Genomic DNA, 19771 nt, shown 5'->3' with positions numbered 1-19771 from the left:
TCACAGAATACATATCAGTTTATTAAAGTCTACAGTATTTCTATTGATTAGCTATGAAAATTTGAAACACCCAAATTTTAAATCCATTTATAATAGCTAAAAATATTAAATACTTAGGTATAAACCTAATTAATATGATCAGAATCTATAACTAAAAAGTACAAAATGTTGACAAAACATATCAAAAGGACCTAAATAAATGGAGAGACATACAAAGCTTATGAGTTGCATAATTCAGTACAGTTCAAATAACAACAATTTTTGCCATAAAAATCTATATAGATTTACATAATCCCATCAAAATCCATGCTAAAATCATTGTAACAATCAAAAGCTCATTCTAAAAAATATATAAAAAACTAAAAAAGAATACCCAAAATATTTGCGAAAAAAAGCAAATATGGACACTATTCAACTATAAGACATCCTATAAAGCTACTGTATCAAGAAAGAATAGCCTTGACTCCCCCCAAGATGGCGGAGGAGTAAGTGGAAGGTACACTAACTTCCTCCCAGGACCAATCTGGAATTACAACTGAAGTGTAGAGAAATCATCCTGAATAACCTACTAAACACTAGCTGGAGAGAAACCTTATAACCAAGGAGAGACAGAAAACACCACTTCACTACAATGACACTGGTAGGAAGTGAGGAAGAGATGCAAGAGGCCTGGCTGGGCTCCCACAAGTGACAGCTGAAGTTCCAGAGGGATATTTCAGTGAACAGGGGGTTGCCCCTTAGAAGTGTGGGGTCTAAACCCCAAGCTGGGCTTCCCAAGCTACAGCACCAGAACCAGAAAGAAACTCAGATAGCATTCAGCTGTGAAAAGCAGCAGGGTTTCTGTCTGCCAGGGAGAGATGGCTGGAGATGCACAGAGCTTCTTAAAGGGGCAACACACACAATTTCATTCTCAGCCATTTACCCTGGGCTCTGGCAAAGGGAGGGCAGAGTGGACTACAGATGCTTGAGGAGAGTCTGGGGTTGGTGGCTTTGGGGAAAGAACTGAAGAACAGCTGCCAGGATCCCTGTACTGTGACATTCCCCATACTGCAGAAGCCATCTTTCTAAGGCAGAGCACTCCCCTCCAAAAGGCATCAGCCTGCAAAGCAATAGCCCCACCCACAGGAATTACTCTGCTCCACCTTGTGGTGTTTAAACCCTGCTGTACACTACAGCTTAAGGCTATATCATTGATTATTTTAACAACCAAGGCAGAAAATACAAAGAAGTAACAAAAATTGGAAGACAAAGGAACAGTCTTAAAATGAAAGAACAAGAGAATTCTCCGGAAGAAAAACTAGATAAAATGGAGGCTAGCAATTTATCAGTTGGAGTGTTTACAATAATGATTATAAAGATACTCAACAGCATGAAAAAAGACATGGCATAAAAAAGGACCAGTCAGAAATAAAGAATGCAACATCTGAAATAAATAATACACTGGAAGGGATAAACAGTAGGTTAGATGAAGCGGAGGATCGTATCAATGATTTGGAAGACAACATAAAAAAAACCCACCAAGACAGAGCAGCAAATAGAATAAGAATTTTTAAAAATGAGGAGAGCTTAAAAAACATTTTGGACAACATGAAGTGTACCAACACCCACATCATGAGAACACTAGAAGGAGAAGAGAGAGAGCAAGGGATAGAGAATCTACTTGAAGAAATAATGACTGAAAACTTCCCTAATCTGGTGAATGAGAAGGTCACATAAATCCAGGAAGTTCAGAGAATGTTAAAATAGTTGGACCCAAAGACACCTACACTGAGACACAAAATACTTAAAACGACAAGGCTTAAAGACAAGGAGAGAATCCTAAATGCAAGAGAAAAGCAGGTAGTTGCCTAGAAGGGAACACCAATTATACTGAAAATAGAAACATTTAGGCTAAAAGGGAGTGGCATGAAATATTCAAGGTGATGAAAAGCAAGGACCTACAACCAAGGCTACTTTACCAGCAAGGCTATCACTTAAAATTGAAGGAGAAATAAGGAGTTCCCCAGATAAGAAAAAGCTAAAGGAGTTTGTTGACACTAAACCAGTACTGCAACAAATGTTAAAGGACTTGCTTGGGAGAAGAAGAACAAGAGAAAGAAAGGAAAAAAAAAAAAACAGAGGAAAATACTGCAACAATAAAATGGTACTAAATATTTATCTATCAATAATTATCTTAAATGTAAATGGTTTAAGTGATCCAACCAAAAGACACAGGGTAGCTGAATGGATAAGAAAATAAGATTCGTATATATGCTGCCTCCAAGAGACCCACCTCAGATCAAAAGATACACACAAATGAAAAGGGATGGAAAAAGATATTTCATGCAAATGGAAGGAATAAAAGCCTGGGTTAGCAGTACTTATATCTCACAAAATGGACTTTAAAACCAAACCTGTAGTAAGAGATAAAGAAGGGCACTACATAATGATAAACAGAACAATCGAACAAGAGGATATAACCCTAGTGAAAACAGGAGCCTAAATATGTAAAGCAAATCTTAATGGATATAAAAGGAGAGATAGGCAGAAATACAATCATAGCCAGGGATTTTAACACCCCATCGACTTCAATGGATAGATCTTCCAGGCAGAAAATCAACAAGGAGACAGCAGCCTTAAGCAACACACCAGATCAAATGGATTTAATTGACATTTTCAGAGTATTTCACCCCAAAGCAGGAGAATATGCATATTTTTCAAATGCACATGAAACATTTTCTAGGAAAGATCACATTTTAGACATGAAACAAATCTCAATAAATTTAAGATTGAAATCATATCAAGCATCTTCTCTGACCACAATGCTATGAAAGTAGAAATCAATCATAAGAAGAACACTGAAAAACATGCAAAGGCATGAAAGCTAAATAACATGCTAATAAACAATGAATGGGTCAACAATGAGATCAAGTGAGAAATCAAAAGATACCTTGAGACAAATGAAAGTGAGGACACAAGAATCAAAAATCTGTGGGACACTGGGAAAGCAATCCTAAGAGGGAAATTCATAGCATTACAGGCCAATCTCAAAAAAAAAAAAAAGTTCAAATAAACCATCTAAGTTTACACTTAAAGGAACTTGAAAAAGAATAACAACCCACAGTGAGTAGAATGAAGGAAACAATAAAGATCAGAGCAGAAATAAACAAAATAAGCCCCCCCCCCCCCCCCGAAAAGGATGTAAAAATCAGTGAGTCCAAGAGCTGGTTCTCTGAAAAGATAAACAAGATTGACAAACCTTCAAATCTCTACCCAGACTCATCAAGAATAGAAAGACACGAATAAATAAAATCAGAAATGAAAGAGGAAAAATAACAACTGACACCAAAGAAATGCAAGGGATTGTAAGAAAATATTATGAACAACTATATGTCAATGAACTAAGCAACATGGACGAAATGGATAAATTCCTTGAAATGTACAATCTTCCAAAACTAAATTGGGAAGAATTAGAGAACTTGAATAGGCATATTAAAACTAGTGAGACTGAAGCAGTGATGAAAAAACTCCCGGCAAACAAAAGTCCTGGACCAGATTGCTTCACCGGTGAAGTTTACAAAACATTCCGAGAAGGAATAACACCTCTGCTCCTCAAACTATTTCATAAAATTCAAGAGAAGGGAAGTCTCCCAAACTCATTTTACAAAGCTAGCATTAGTCTAATTTCAAAACCAGGTAAAGATACTACAAAGAAAGAAAATTATAGGCCAATATCTGTGATGAACATAGATGCTAACATCCTCAACAAAATATCAGCAAAGTGAATACAGAAATGCATCAAAAAGACCATGCACCATGATCAGGTGGGATTTATTCTGGGAATGCAAGGTTGGTACATTTGCAGTATGATTCACCACATAAACAAAATGAAGGATAGAAACCACATAATCATATCAATAGATGCAGAACAAGCATTTCATAAAATCGAGCATGAATTTATAAACTCAGCAAAGTAGGATTAGAGGGAACATACCTAAACATAATAAAGGTCATATATGACAAACCTGCAGGCAACATCATACTCAATGGGCAAAAACTATAAGCATTCTCCCTAAGATCAGGAACAATACAGGGATGGCCTCTTTCACCTCTCTTATTCAATGTGGAAGGCCTAGCCACAGCAATCAGACAAGAAGAAGAAATAAAAGGCATCCAAATTGGAAAGGAAGAGGTAAAATTGTCATTATTTGCAGGTGACATGATACTGTACATAGAAAACCCCAAAGATTCCACCAAGAAAAAACCAGCACTGATAAATGTATTCATCAAAGCACAAGATATAAAGTTAATATCCAGAAATCAGTTGCATTTTTTATATATCAATAATGAACTAAAAGAAACAGAAATGAATAAAACAATCCCACTCACAATTGCTTCAAAAGGAATAAAATACCTAGGAATAAACATAACTAAGGAGGTAAAAGACCTGTACTGGGAAGATTAATAAGACATTGAAGAAAGAAATAGAAGCATATACAAATAGTTGGAAGCACATGCCATGTTCATGGATAGGAAGAATTCAAATGTCCATACTACAAAAAAAATATATAGATTCAATGAAATCCCTATCAAGATTCCAATTATGTGTCTCACAGAACTAGAACAATATTTCAAAAATTGATATGGAACCTCAAAAGGCCCCACATAGCAACAGAGATCCTGAGAAAAAAGTACAAAGTTCAAGGAATCACACTACCTGATATGCAACAATACTATAAGGTCATAGTAATCAAAACAGCATGGTACTGGCATAAAAACAGACACATAGATCAATGGGACAGAATAGAGAGCCCAGAAATAAACCCATACCATTATAACCAAGAATATTTGACAGAAGAAGCAAGCACATACAATCGGCTGAAAATAGTTTATTCAATAAATGGTGTTGGGAAAATTGGACAGGTATATACTGAAAAATTAAACTACACCACCTTCTTACACCACACACAAGAATAAATTCAAAATAAATCAAAGACTTAAATGTTAGATCTGAAACCATAAAAATACTAGAAGAAAACATAGGCAGCAAAATCTTGAACATTGCTCACAGCAGTATTTCATCTAATGTAACTCCCCAGACAAGGGAAAAAGAAGAAAAAATAAACAAATGGGACTATATCAAAGTAAAGATTTTTGCACAGCAAAGGAAGTCATCAACAAAATAAAAAGACAACCCACAGAATGAGAGAACATATTTGCCGATATATATGTGATAATATCCAAAATTTAGGGGTTAATATCCAAAATTTACAAACAACTTACAAAACTCAGTGCTAAAAATAACCCCAAACAACCCAATTAACACATGTGCAAAGGACCTGAATAGACACCTCTCCAAAGAGGAGAGATGGCCAGTAGATATATAAAAAGATGCTTGTCACTAAGTCACTAATCATTAGAGACATGCAAATTAAAACTATAATGAGATGTCCTCTCACACCTGAACATCTCATCTGTGAACATCTGTGAGCCATCTCAGAATGGCTACCTCAACACACAAGTGCTGGCAAGGATGTGGAGAAAGGGGAACCCTTTGCACTGTTGGTGGGAATGCAGATTGGTGCAGCCACTGTGGAAAGCAGTATGGAGATACCTCAAAAAATTAAAAATGGATCTGCCTTTTGACCCAGCAATCCCATTTCTGTGAATATATCTGAAGGAACCCAAAACACTAATTCAAAAGAACATAAGCACCCCTATGTTCATTGCAGTGTTATTTACAATTGCCAACATATGGAAGTAACCCAACTGCCCATTAGTAGATGAGTGAATAAAACAATTATGGAACCTTTATACAATGAAATACTACTCGGTGGTAAAAAAAAAAAAAGAAAAGAAAAGAAAATTTTACCTGTAGCAACAGTATGGATGGACCTGGAGAACATTATGCTATGTGAAATAGGCCAGTCAGAGAAAGACAAATACCACATGATTTAACTAAGATGTGGAATCTAATGAACAAACTGAACTAACAAGGAACATGGGGACACACTCATAGATGGAGAGCAGATGACAACTAGTGGGGGGCTAGTTGAGGGGGTGGAGGAATTGAGCAATAAGGAGAAAGGACTAATAGACATGGACAACAGTGTGGGGATTGTTGGGGGGGGTATAAGGGAACTAAATGATAATGGAAAAAATACAATAAAGATTAAATTAAAAAAAGAAAAAGAAAGAACAGTATTGACCATAAAGATGAACACCTAAATCAATGAAACAGAAGAGGCACTCTAAATACAGATCCACTTAAATGTCTTCAGCTGATTTTTGACAAAGGTGCGAAGGTAATGCAATGCAGAAAGGCCAGTGTTTGCAACAAATGATGGTTGGAATAACTAGCATCCTTATTTAAAAAAATCTTCCATCTACATCTGGCATCATATATTAAAAAAAAACCCCAAAACATAAATGTAAACTAACATAAAATGTAAATCAATAAAACTAAGTGTAAAAAGGAAAACTATACAACTCAGATGAAAACAAAGAAGAAAATATTTATGACATTGGGTTTGGAAATAATTCTTACATACAACACCGAAATCATAACCTATAAAAGAAAAAATTGATAAATTAGACCATATCAATATCAAAGACACGTTTTGCTCTGTTAAGAACACTTTTAAAAGAATAAAAAGACCAATCACAGACTGGAAGAAAATATTTGCACATCTTATATCAGATAAAGGACTTATATCCAGAATATCTAAAGAACCCTCAAAATTGAACAATAAGAAAATAACCCAATTTTTAAAAATGGGCAGAAAATTTTGACAAATATTTTATCAAAAAAGATACATGGATGGCAAATAAGCATATACAAAGATGTCCAACATGTTAGTCATTACAGACAAGGAAAATAAAAGCACAGAGATACCATTACATATCTATTAAAATAGCAAAAATAAAAAATAATGACAATTCCAAGTGCTTATAACCATGGAAAGAAATAGGAACCCTAGCAGTAAAATGTAAAATGGAATGGCAACTCTGGAAAAGAATATGGCAGTTTCTTATAAACTTAAACATACACTTACCATATAACCCAGTAAACTAACTACAGCTATTTATTGTAGAGAAATAAAAAGTAATTTTTTGCATAAAAATTGTATTTGAACATATATACCAGCATTATTTATAAATGCCTCATACTAGAAGCAATCCAAGAATCCATTAATGGCTGAAGAGTTACATAAACTGGTTAGCGCATCCACACAATGGATTACTGAACAGCAGTATGAAAGGACCGATTATTGATAAGCACAGCTACTTGGATGGACCTCAAATATATTTTATTAAATGAAATAAGCCATTCTCCAAAAGTTACATGCTATATTATTTCTTTATATGATATTCTAGAGAAGGCATGGAAAAGGAACAGAGAAAATTCAGTCGTTACCAAGGGTTAGGGATATAAAGAGTCAGATACAAAGATGACATTATGAGGAAATTCTTTTTTTTGTTTTTAAGATTTTATGTATTTATTTTGAGAGAGGGGAAGGGAGAGAGAAGACAGGGAGAGAAACATCAATATGCGGTTGTCTCTTGTGCACCCCCTACCGGGGGCCTGGCTTGCACTCCAGGCATGTGCCCTAGACTGGGAATCAAACCAGCAACCCTGTTTCACAGGCTGGCGCTCAACCACTGAGTCACACCAGCCAGGGCAGAAATTCTTTGCCAGTGTTGAACTTTTTCTGTATCCTGTATGTAGTGATGGTTACAAGAATCTATACAAATAAAAAACTCAGTACTGTACAGCGAAAAAAGTAGATTTTACTCTATGTAAAGGTGAAAGGTGTTTTAAAAAACTCTTCTGGGGACTTTGTATAATGTATGATGGCAGAAAATTCTCAGGATTTAAGAGTACAATAAAATGTTTAAATTTACACCACTTAAAGACAATGTGCAAATCTGGTTATCAAGTAGGAACAAATCAAGAAGCTAGAAGCAATCAAGTAGCAAGTACCCAGAAGCAAACATATATACTGTCCTATTAAAAAAATATACAAATGTAAGTGCTTAAAATTCTGTACTATCACCCAGACGGGAACGGGGGAGTGTGTGGAGAGCAGACAAGAGAGGAAGTGAGGTGAGATACTTGAGTAACCTAGCCTCCGCTTCGAATGAACAGTGTAGCGATTTTCCTGGTTGAATGATTTAACCTCAATACTGCCATCAGCTCAGCTCTGTTCCTAAGCGTTATCAAGAACAGAAGGCCAATATTCATCGATACCTCTTCAATGGCACCTGCGGAAATCCTGTGACCTGCAACATTTATCACGTCATCAACTCGAGACATAACATATAAGTAGCCTTCTTCATCCATGTAGCCAGCATCCATGGTGTCATAATATCCCTGTAAATAAGAATATGTAATGTCTATTAGCATGTACTATTAGGTAATGCAATCATTTTAAGCTTGGTACAATATAAAATGTCATAGAAATAAATGTACTGTATGAATTTGACTTTTTAATAGCTAGCCTATGGAATTAAATTACTTTTGATTTTGAAAGCTTACTAGAAACTATTGACTCCTCTATAACCAGGAATAAATTTATATATAATGTATATATGTATATACATGTGTATATATATATATATACACATATGTATATATATATGTGTATATATATATATATCTGTGTATATACATATTTGAGTAAAGCTTTTGAACTTGGAGTTGTAAAGTTTATGAACCTAATTTCTTTTTTTAATTGAAAAGTAATAGCTCCAATATTTCCAATATAATTTGGTATTTCAAAGAAATTTTTTGGTAGATTTATTCTTTAATTGTGTTAATATTTAAAAACTTTAAAGATCTCTATGAATAATTGCAAAATAGAGCACAGTTTATTAACATGGATTTGGATTAAACTCAAGCTTCAGGGAAACATAGGTATTAAGCATGAAATTAAAATTTTAATCAACTCAAAGGAGTAGCACATCTTCATTGGTACACAAGTCACAACAGAATGAAGAATCAAGAAGAATAAGTAGAAAGAAAGAAATATTACTTCCCTAAGACCTCTGAGTTACCTTGACACCTATGTCTTGTGAGCATGGGCTTTGAGACAAATCCTGACGAGTCACTATTTGTGTTCAACACTCAGTGTGCACACTGTGCCTTGTAAGGCTTTTGTGAAGATTAAATGAAATGGTGTGCATAAAGAGGGCAGACACGAGCACATTATGAGCCCACAATAATTAACACTCATTGCAATTCTTCTTGCAATTACTACTAGAGAGACAATCTGGAGCATTAGCTCAAGAGCATGGACTCTGGAGCCAGACTGTATGGCTTCAAATGCTAACTCTGTTACTTCTAAGCTATGGTCAAGTAACTCAACCTTTCTGTGCTCTTATTAACCCCTTAAATGAGAGCTTTGAGGTAAGAGGAACAAGACAGAGTACAGATTCACTACCTATAGCTTAAACATAAACTGGGACATGGAAAAAACTTTCAGTGTTAAAGGTGAGCGTGTTAAAACCACATGCATATATTATTTGCCATTGTCAGGTCGCAATTAATCATACCAATATTCTGATGATTTAACGGTGGCCCATCAAGCAGATAGATTGGGCTGACTGAAGTCAACTACACTGACAAATCTTCCCTGCCACTGTCCCCCAGGGGCTTGTTTCATCTTGGCTACTGAGATCATTTAACTATGAGATCTCTTTCTAAAGGAAGCTATTTTAATTCTTGTCATTTGTCTAGTTGATTAGGTTAGCTGTCTTTCACTCACAAATGAAAAAGATAGAATGCTAAATGCTCAAACACACTTTTTCTTTTTAATGGAATTCTGATCATTCTTTTTCCCTAGGGACTAATGGGGACCAGGTGTCTCTCAAGGAAAGACACAGAAAAGACAGCAAGAAGATGATGGTGGGGCCCTGCTGAGTAGTATCAACGGAGTTCTGTTGTAAGCACAAAGCACACGACCATGGCACGAGTGAACAGGTGAATGATAAAACAGACACTAGGAAGACACTTTCTGTTATCCAGGTGACTGGATGTTGAGTGTCGAGAACAGTGTCTCTATCCTGTTTCTGTACTTTAAACTGTGATTTTAAAATAAGAGCTCAGAGAACACTCAGGGAAGTAGGTCAAAAATAGCTATAGGGACAGAAAATCACAACTTCTGATGAACCCAGTGAGTTTTCTCACATAACCGGGAGCCCAGGAGGGGGAGGGGTCTTCATGGAGGCATGTTCCGGCCAGGGCCTCCGTCTGCGAAGGAGTCCCGTGGACGAAACAACATAGAAGGTCCTGAAAAGTTTACCCTCACAAAAATGTTTCTAATACTGGACGCTGTGAAATTCCAGAAAAAGCTACTAGAACAAAGAAACTGAGAAATTTTATATCCAGAGACTAATAAAAATAATTATAAAAATGACTTGTTTGTGTGGTTTGTACATTATTATCCTGGAAATTTGGGAACTGGTCCACATGACCTTTAAAAGATGCTTTGTGATCAAGTTGCTCAATGCAATAGCCAAGAACTATAGAGAAGTATATAAGAAGGTTTAAAAAAAAGTATAATAAAATTCTTACAGGAAATTTTTCAAAGTATAAATGCTTGAATGCTTCCTGATTCTTCCAGAGTCCTGAAAAAGCCCCAGGTGGTAATGGCAACCTTATATAAAAACACAGGGTTAGAATTATGATGGATGTGGTAACAAATACAGAATGATTAGAACTAATAACTTTCTAGTAGAATTCCAGTTCAAATCCCATAATGAAAATGTAACCCTAAATCTGCTGGATAGATCCCCCCTCACTGAGGCTGAAGTAGTTGACCCCTACACAGCAGAGTCACTAAGGGACGACTGCAGTTTCTGAGAAGGGCATGCAAGACACACAAACTAGTGTTCGAATAGTCACTAGCAGCAGTCCTGCTTTCAAAAAGAAACTTAACATCTGCAAAAAGGAACCCAAATGCATCCCTGAATTAATTTTTAAGAGAAATATCCTTCTACCATGGACAAATCAATTCCTTTTTTTTTAAGTATCAAGGTACCAACTTCCCGTTTCTGTGTAATTAAATGCTCCCATTAAATAGCCCGTGGACTATCTTATCTTCACAATCAATGTGCCTCCCCACTCTGAGAATTCCCTCTCACTGCTCCCTCTTCAAATCTATCTTTTCACGACCACGCAGACCTATGTTATTTCTTACTCCTATAAACAAAATAGAAGGTAGTATATGTCTCTTCTTTCTAACCCATTTCCTTGTATATTTTCATCTATGGGGTAGCTCAAGACATGGCCCCTTCCACCACCCATGATGAGGGCTGGCCAGGGGGCCCCTGGCCAGAGGAAATGTGTATTGTTTTGGGACTGGATTGTAACTCCCTCCTTATATCCTTTTGGGAGTGGCTTCTGTCTTGTGACTGCTTCTTGCTTCCTGTACACAGGGAGATAATGTAACTCTGGGCCACCCGTAGGTTTGTGCAACCTGGACTGTGCTGCCTTTGTCTGGGACCCCTTACAATGAGCCTGAGACTGAAGGTCTGGTAGACTGAATGGCGGCAGGCAGGCGTGGTCTCTCTCACACCTGCCGCCATTGCTGCACTCCCTGGTAATGGGAGTAACAAACGGCATCTGTACATCTGCTAACCTGCTGGGGGGGGCGTCTTTTCAGAATAACACAAACACTTAAGTAGCTCCCCAGTTTGGAGCTCCTGCATTACACTATCTACAAAAAAATGAATAAATTCTTACAATGATTCTTTGTAGGAAGTGCCACATAACAAAAATAACCCAACGTGTTTTCTGGACACAGAGACCTTTCAGATGCTTTATAGTTTGAAAGTTTAGGTATTGTAACACTTAAGGATTTTCAAAAACCTAACCTCCTGTACTCACACAACAAATATACTAAGGAAAGGCGTTACTTCACAGTGCTGATGCTGAGAAAACTGAAAACAAAGCAGACATGGCTATTGCCTGCACGAGGCAACTTCACGGACCCTCCAGGCCAGCATTAGACCTGGGAAGCACTGAATTCCATTTTCACTTTCCGTCTGGGAGAAAATGTGACAAGGTTAGCAAGTGGGATCAGCAGCCCGGCCGCACGTCCTGTTTCCACCATGGCCAGCCTCCCTGTAGGGCCTTCCTTGTTAGATCTTCTTTTTGTAATATTTTAAGATAAAAAAGAATGATACATTTGCATTTCTGAACCTCATATAGTTACATAAAACATATGGGAAAGCATTTTGATATCTTAAAAAAAACTACAGGGATGCTGCCATGTTGCTGCGGCTGCAGTTGTTACTATTATTGTTCACCAAGAAATCTGCAGGAAGGCAGCAGGAGGAAGCAAGGAATCCCCTCGGGTCCTTTTAACTTTGTTATGTTAATCCTTCTGACTCACCATGTAAATAATTTCACTTCATGGGTTTAATTGTTAATATTTTATAAACCAGTGTAAAGTCATTGATTATTAAACATGAAATTAAAATAGGAACATGGCAACCACTAAAATCATTTTAATTTATTAGCAACATGTTTAGGGTGCTGAGGATAAAGGAGGAAGAGGACATAAGAGATTGCAATGGGGTGTAGAGTGAGGGTCCCCTGAAAATAAAAGAAAACCCACACAAACCTTGGTTGGGGGGAGAGGGGTCAATGATACAAGATTCTTGGCATAACATGGCAAATTAAGAGCTGTGCCTTTCTTGAATGAAGAGGGCTGCCTCCCAGGGCCAAAGGTGTGTGTGACTTGGAGAGCCTATGACTTGTGACTTTGAGAGCCTATAGCCAGAGGAGGTGGATGACCCTGCGTCATGCGGAACTCTTGCCCTGACTAGAAGATGGCAGGCGTAAGAAGGTAAAACATACATGGGAACTGGCAAAATTGGCACATCATAGGAGGGGCCGGATATGAGGTCACATAGGAAATTCTGCGTGATCACTTAAAATAAGGGCGGGCTGAGAGAAAAGGAAAAAGAAGTCATGCAGGCTGAAAGGGTGTAGATGGCAGTCAGCCATGAGGTCTGGTGTGTAAGGGAGAAGCCATGAGGTCTGGAGTAGAAGAAGCAGACCATGGCAGAGCTGATGGGTCCCTGAGGGGAACTGCTTAACCAAGCAGACTTGTGAGAGATGCTTGGAGCTGAACTGTGACTGAGAGCACTGAGCTATAGACTTCTGCTTCTCTGAAGGATGTACAGAGAAGTCACTCTCTTGGGACTGTGCCTCCCTGGACCCCACCATGACCCAGCGTAACACGGCACATGTCTTCCTGAGCTACTGCATGGAGGCTGAGAATAGCGTACCCAGACCCTGAGGGAGAGAGCTGCTGCAAGAGGATGGGGACTCTGAAACCCACAAGTGTGCATTCCAGAGAGCATGGAGATCTGTTTGTGTGACTGGCTGATGGACAGATAAGGATATGGGGACTTTCTGGGCATGGCTTTGGCTTATGGCCTTTTGGGAAGCAAGAGAAATACTAGATTTATGGAAAACAGGGCTCTGAGCAGGAGTGCCCTCAGCACCCCCAGGTTGGAATCCTGTTAATAAAAACCAGTTTCCTTCAACAGTAACTGTTGGGTCATGTGTCAAGGCACCACGTGACCAAGCCCCAGTTTCCTCTGTTACAAGGTGACCAATCAAAATCCAATGTGGACCAAAAGAAACATCATTAACAAGTGAGGTCAACTATATGTAAGCAGCAATAAACTTGATGGAGATGCATTCTGCTTGCACATTAAATGATAAATATTCCTCAGTTGTTCCCAAGAAATATATCATGATATATAGTCCTTTCTGTCTTCCTTGGTGACATTTGTTTTTAATAGACACATGGATATAAGAAAGAATCTCCCTACAATAAGAAAAATAAAAAGTAATTGTGATAATGAATGGCAACTGACATTCAGACTGGATTGGGGACAACAGAGAGTAGTGGGGCAAATCAGAGTGGAGGTCAGGTTTAACCTTTAGTTCCACCTGTTGCTGATACACAGAAATTCTGATCCAAATCCTTAAACATGTAACATTGCCCATATTAATAATTATATGTATATAACCAGATACATTGAAATTAAGAACAATCTAACAATAGCCAGAGGGGAGGCAGGAGGGGACAGTGGGGAGAAGGGTTTTCAGGAACTACTATAAAGGACACATGGACAAAACCAAGGGGGAGGGTGGACGTAAGGGAGGGAGGTGGGTTTGTCTCGGGTGGGGTGGAATGGTGGGGACAAATGCAGACAACTGTAGCTGAACAACAATAAAGTAATTAAATAAATAAATAACAAAAATATTTTTAAAAAGAACTATGCATATAGAAGGACACACTGTTAAACAAGCACCTCTTTCATTTTATCTACCCCAACTTCAAGATTTTAGTCCACCAGCATCCACACACTGCCACCTCTCAGTACATGGAAATACTTCAGAATGTGCGATAATTATGCAAATGAGTTAGTACTTCGTGTACTGCACATCACCTGGGTTGCCTGGTGGTTTAGTGTGCACTTAATTCAGTGAGTATACATGGGACCAAGACTTTAACATTTTCCAGTACAAGTGTTACTGGCAAGAAAGAGGATATCTTACACTTCCCAGAAGTTGGAAACATTTGCAATCTCTATTTTTCAAATAAGATGCCTGATAATCAGAAAAAATGTGGTACTTGAGGGTCGATGAACATGGTCCTTCCTCCTCCCATGACTGAGGGCTGGTCAGATGTTCACTGACCATAAGGAATATGTATCATTTTGGGAATGGAGTGTAACTCTCTCCTTGTCTCCTTTTGGTAGCAGCTTCTTGACCTTTAACACACTGAGGTAATGTAGTTCAGAGTCGTACAGAAGTCACGTGCCTCCTTTGTCTGGGAGCCCTTATAACAAGCCTGACTAGAGGAGGCGCAGCCTGTCTCACACTGACCCACGCCGCCGGTGCACTCCCCTGTAATGTGAGTGATGAGCGGCATGTCCACATCTGCCAGTCCTCCGAGTGGTTTTGCTGGAGTATCGTGAATACTTAAGCAGCTCCCAGTTTGAGTTTGGAACTTCTGTGCTACAGCATTAAAAACTGGTAACAGATATAATTGTTAATTATATTCCTATAAATAATAAAAGTGTGAGTATTAAAAGTATAGGTATCCATCCTCAGAAAATATAAGCTTTAAGGACATAGGCTTTCTCAGCTATTGCATAAAACTTTAAATATCTGCATAAATTTTCTGAAGAACAGGAAGAGTATGGATTTTTATGCCACCCCTCATTCTGGTTGAGAAAGGTCTGCATAAGGTTATATATGCCTATAGACCATGAATGTTAAGAATAATGCACCAAGGGTATGATCCAGAAAAAGGGTGCAGAACAAGGAGGAGAAATCCTTCCTGGCTGGTGGGGCTCAGTGGATTGAGCGTCAGCCTATGAAACAAAGGGTCACTGGTTCGATTCCAATCAGGGCACATGCCTGGGTTGCGGGCCAGCCTTGCATGCTGGGAGCGTGCAAGGGGCATGCAAGGGGCAACAGATCAGATCAATGTCTCTCTTGCACATTGATGTTTCTCTCCCTCTCCTTCTCCCTCCCTTCCCCTCTAAAAATAAATAAATAAAATCTTTTTAAAAAGAAGGAGAAATTAAAGGTCAGATTAATGTTAAAGAAGTGTTACCATCAGTATTTAGCTAGAAAGGGGGAGCAAAGGGACTTAGACTTTGAATTTAATGAAGTGGGGAGATTAAGCCTATTTGCTTCACCAGAAAGCCACAGCTTCACACATTGAGGCCTGTCAGTCTAACCAGGGGTTGTGGACCCACCTAAAGCCCACAAAAGTTTGGGAAGTTGATTGGTTCTTTTTTTAAAGGATATTTATTTATTTATTTTTAGAGAGAGGGGAAGGGAGAGTGAAAGAGAGAGAGAAAAACATCAATGTGCAAGAGAAACATTGAACAGTTGCCTCTTGTGTGCCCCCAACTCGGGACCTGGCCTGCAACCCAGGCATCTGCCCTGACTGGATTGAACCAGTGACCTTTCAGTTTGCAGGACAACACCCAACCCACTGAGCCACACCAGTCAGGGCTGATTGGTTCTTTAGAAAAGGCACTTGGTCTGTCCCAAGCCCGAACTACTCAAACTAATATAATCACTGGGGAACAAAGAAGAACTCTCTCTGTCTCTCCTGCCCACTGGGTAACGAATTCATCCCATTCATTCATGTGCTTTCTTGCCCAGGAGCATGTGACCATGTGTCTAGCAGCTACCAGGGCCTGCAGCAGATGGCTCCAAAAGAGCTAGTCTCTCTGTCTCTCTCCCTGGCTGCTGCCCTTTACCAGCACCATGCACTTGCACATTCTCTCTCCATAGCCATGTGGTCCTAGCAGCCTCCAAACACAGGCTCCAGAATGGAGCCTGAGGACTACAGCACAGCAATGGACTGCATCTGGAAACACTGCTAAGCTAGCTGGATGCTGGACTAGACTGTACTTTAATGTGGAGCAGAAACTCTGGGCAGTGGCTTTTGCTTTGGCCTTACTGAGAACAAGATTGGACCTTTTCCATGGTGAGATGGATGGAGATGGGAGAGTGGGAAGTCAGGAGGGGAACCCCCTTAATTTTGCATCATCAGTAAACCACACCACAGAGCCCCAAACTCCCGTGCAGGTCTCAGGAAACTAGTTTCTTCTTGATACTGCAAGAACTCATTTTCTACTGATGACAGAAGGACCAAAAAAAGACCACTAAACAAAACTAAAATAAAAATCACAAGATCTATGAGAACTAAGAGAAACAGTATCTTAGGAGCTACCAGAGCAAGTGTTCAACAAGGTCAAATGAAGCGCAATTGTTGTTCGAAAGTGGATTCAACACAGGTCATGCAACTCAGTAATTAAGATATTTTGAGTATCCTCAGGATTTCCATTTCAAAAGAGAGAAGCAGGCAATCACTGTAGTGATTGAGCAGTAAACAGGAAGTAAGTGGAAGTAGTCAGCTTAGACAATGCTTTTTAAAAGTTCAGGGGTGACTGAAAGGAGAGATATAAATAAGTGGTTTAATGAAGACAGGTAGGCTGGTTTAGGACAACAAAGATTTCAGTAGAAGAAACCAGTGGACAGCGAATGAAAATATTAAAGTTAGGGAAGAAAACAGCAGGAATGATTCAGTTGTTTCATTCATTCATTCATTCATTCATGCATGCATGCATTCATGTGTGCATTCATTCAATCATTCAGTCATGCATTCATGCATTCATTCAGTCAGTCAGTCATGCATGCGTGCGTGCGTGCATTAACCCATGCATTTATTTTCTTCATTCAGTCAGTATTGTCAGGTGCTCGATATTCCTCAGTCACTGTGTTGACATTGATGATACAAAGATAAAAACTCTGGCTTCAGACCCAAGAAGATCCCGGCATAATGTGCACTACAAAGAAATACACATTCTTCTGCATATAGATAGGAAGAAAAGCTGTCATGCATTGTCTCAATTCATCAAGTTAGTGAAATAATGACAAAATGTAGACATTTAAAAAGTGCCTGGGCCAGTTTCACAGCAGGAGGTTAAACCCCGTACTGCCAAGAGCTCTTGGAAGAAAAGATTTTTATCACTATCCAAGGTATGGACCTGCTGGAAATGGCACCAAGTGTGGGTCCCAAGTCATTTTTAAGATGCCCCTAGAAAACTACTTCATGATCCCCAAGTATAACTGAGGAACAGGCTGGAAAGCAAGATGTGAAATTGCATTTGATAATTAGTAGGATAAAATAAAGGAATACTACATGTTCTTCACTAAAAATTTTAGTATTTTTAAAAATCCAGATGTTGTTATTTGAGTATTGAAAAGGGACTCTAAAGAAAGAATTTTGGAAGATGCCATAGAGTAGCCCTAAAAAAAGGCAGAAAAAAGAGACTTCCAGAATGGAAAGTATTTGTGAATATATATAAATGAAATAAAGGAAAAATGTGAGGAGAGAAGCAATAAGCTCCAGACAGAAGTTAGGTGTGTATATGAGCTATAGAGCAGAGAGCAGAACTTTTTGGGGAGTGTTACAGAGTAACAATTTCCTTATTGCCACCCTAATCCTGATTTTATATTATATGCAGGTCTTCCTTCTCGAATCATGGGTGCGGTGGGACTCTTTTTCTGAAGTGATAGAAAAAGGACTTTTTTTTCTGTAGTTACAATAACAAAATACATTGGACTGGCAGAAGGAAGGGAAATTTATGAAAATGCTAAGAAATATGCTGCTTAATGTCTATACTCATCCTTCAAATCTAAGATCAAATGTTACCAGCCCAACTCTTTCAATCTCCCAAGCAGAGTGAAAGGGGGGTTTTGCTACAAGCCGTCCAGTAGTGAATCAGGAGTTCCTCTTAGAGTGTGTTCCTTCCAAAGACCACTCATAAGGGGAAAGAGGAAGCCTGAGGCTGCAGTGGTGTGTGCGCATGTGTGTGAGGCAAGGGGGAGGCATCAGAATGCAGAGAAACCCTTAAATAACTAAGGAAGGAGAACATCCCTCACTGTAAAGGGTAACACATCCCTGACCAATCTTAAATATGAGCCTCAGATGCTGGCAATGCCAGATAAAGGATGATCTATATATTCACGGCTCCATCAGGAACCCCTATGGCAACAGAAATAAACTGAAGACTTAACTCCTGTTCCCTGGGGAACCACAGTTAGATCCCAGCTTGGCACTCCCAGTATTTCCTATGGGGTCTCCAGGCTTTACTTGCGGTTTTCCTATGAAGCTACTTTTTATCTCCCTGGCAGAAGCTAACTAGGCCATAATTCTTTCTCTCTGAGCAGACAAACAAGAAGGTAATAAATGTGAGTTTTAGCTGTAAAACTACTAATGATGCTTAGATTCCCATGTCTAAAATGAGGATAGTATCTGTCCCGCTGCCCACCTCAGTGTTGTAAGGTTTTTAAAGATCATTCTAAAATCTGTGTATGCGACTTAGAAGAGAATGGCATTACAATTATATCACTTGCTTGGTTTCACTCAAAAGACAGGCTGATGAAAAGAAAGCTGTCATGACCCTCTCCCAGGACAGCAGCACGGTGACTAAGTCACCCGTCCAAGCTGTAAAGATGTAAATAAACACCGTTACAAGCCAAGAGTTCAGTACCTGGAGGCTGAGAAATCGGCAGACACCAGAGAGAAATGCGCTCAGGCAATGTAATACAGCTCCCTGGCACCCCATCACTGCCTGCAGAACACAGGCCCCCGAAACTACATGAAACAGAGAAGCCGCACTTCCAATAGCAAGACTGGATCTGGTCAGAGACCTGTGGCTTTAGTAACAGTGAGCACTGTAGCAACTGCAGTTAAAATCTTCTCTCAGGCCCCACTCTGTGTTGACTGGAAATAATTGACTCTTGGTTTTATTTTTGAAATTTAGAGTTCTGGATGAAACTGCAAGAGCACCTTTTAAAATTCATGAACATTTTGTATTCATAGCTCAGATATCAAACTTCCCCACTAAATTAACTGCCTGGAGTAAGTTCTAAAATCAAAGCATTTCCTAATATCCATGCAGATGTGTAGTTTTCTACTAGAAAGGTTAATCTTGTGAATGCGACTAATCTGTGAAAACTGCAGGATTCATGTTCATTACACCCCGACGTCTGCAATGGTTTAGGAACCACTAAAATGCCTACCTTCCAGGGAAGGAATCCCCAGGAGAGCCAAGCCGGGGTTTCTAGAGGCCTTAGCAAAGGAGTTTGAAAAACCAAAGTGGATCAAGGGGTTTTTTCTTAAAAATTAGTACATATCGTTTTTCTGATTTGGAATCAGTCATCTTAATATAG

General features: G+C 38.9%; 1 protein-coding gene across 3 annotated transcripts in view; it reads right to left on the bottom strand.

Annotated features, from left to right (window-relative positions):
• Positions 1-19771, bottom strand: part of ACSS3 (acyl-CoA synthetase short chain family member 3) — a 159918-nt gene that overhangs the window by 15679 nt on the left and 124468 nt on the right. For all 3 annotated transcript variants that reach the window (XM_045187309.3, XM_045187310.3, XM_024579713.4), the window contains 2 exons: positions 10556-10637; positions 8231-8353 (listed from right to left, as the gene is read on the bottom strand). In XM_045187309.3, coding sequence (XP_045043244.2) covers positions 8231-8353; positions 10556-10637 — 205 coding nt within the window. The remainder of the gene's footprint in view (positions 1-8230; positions 8354-10555; positions 10638-19771) is intronic.

The sequence above is a fragment of the Desmodus rotundus genome, chromosome 3 (genome assembly GCF_022682495.2).
Source record: "Desmodus rotundus isolate HL8 chromosome 3, HLdesRot8A.1, whole genome shotgun sequence".
Classification (NCBI taxonomy): Eukaryota; Metazoa; Chordata; class Mammalia; order Chiroptera; family Phyllostomidae; genus Desmodus; species Desmodus rotundus.
The sequence above is the reverse complement of the archived record's forward strand: the minus strand, read 5'-3'. Positions and strand labels throughout refer to the sequence as shown.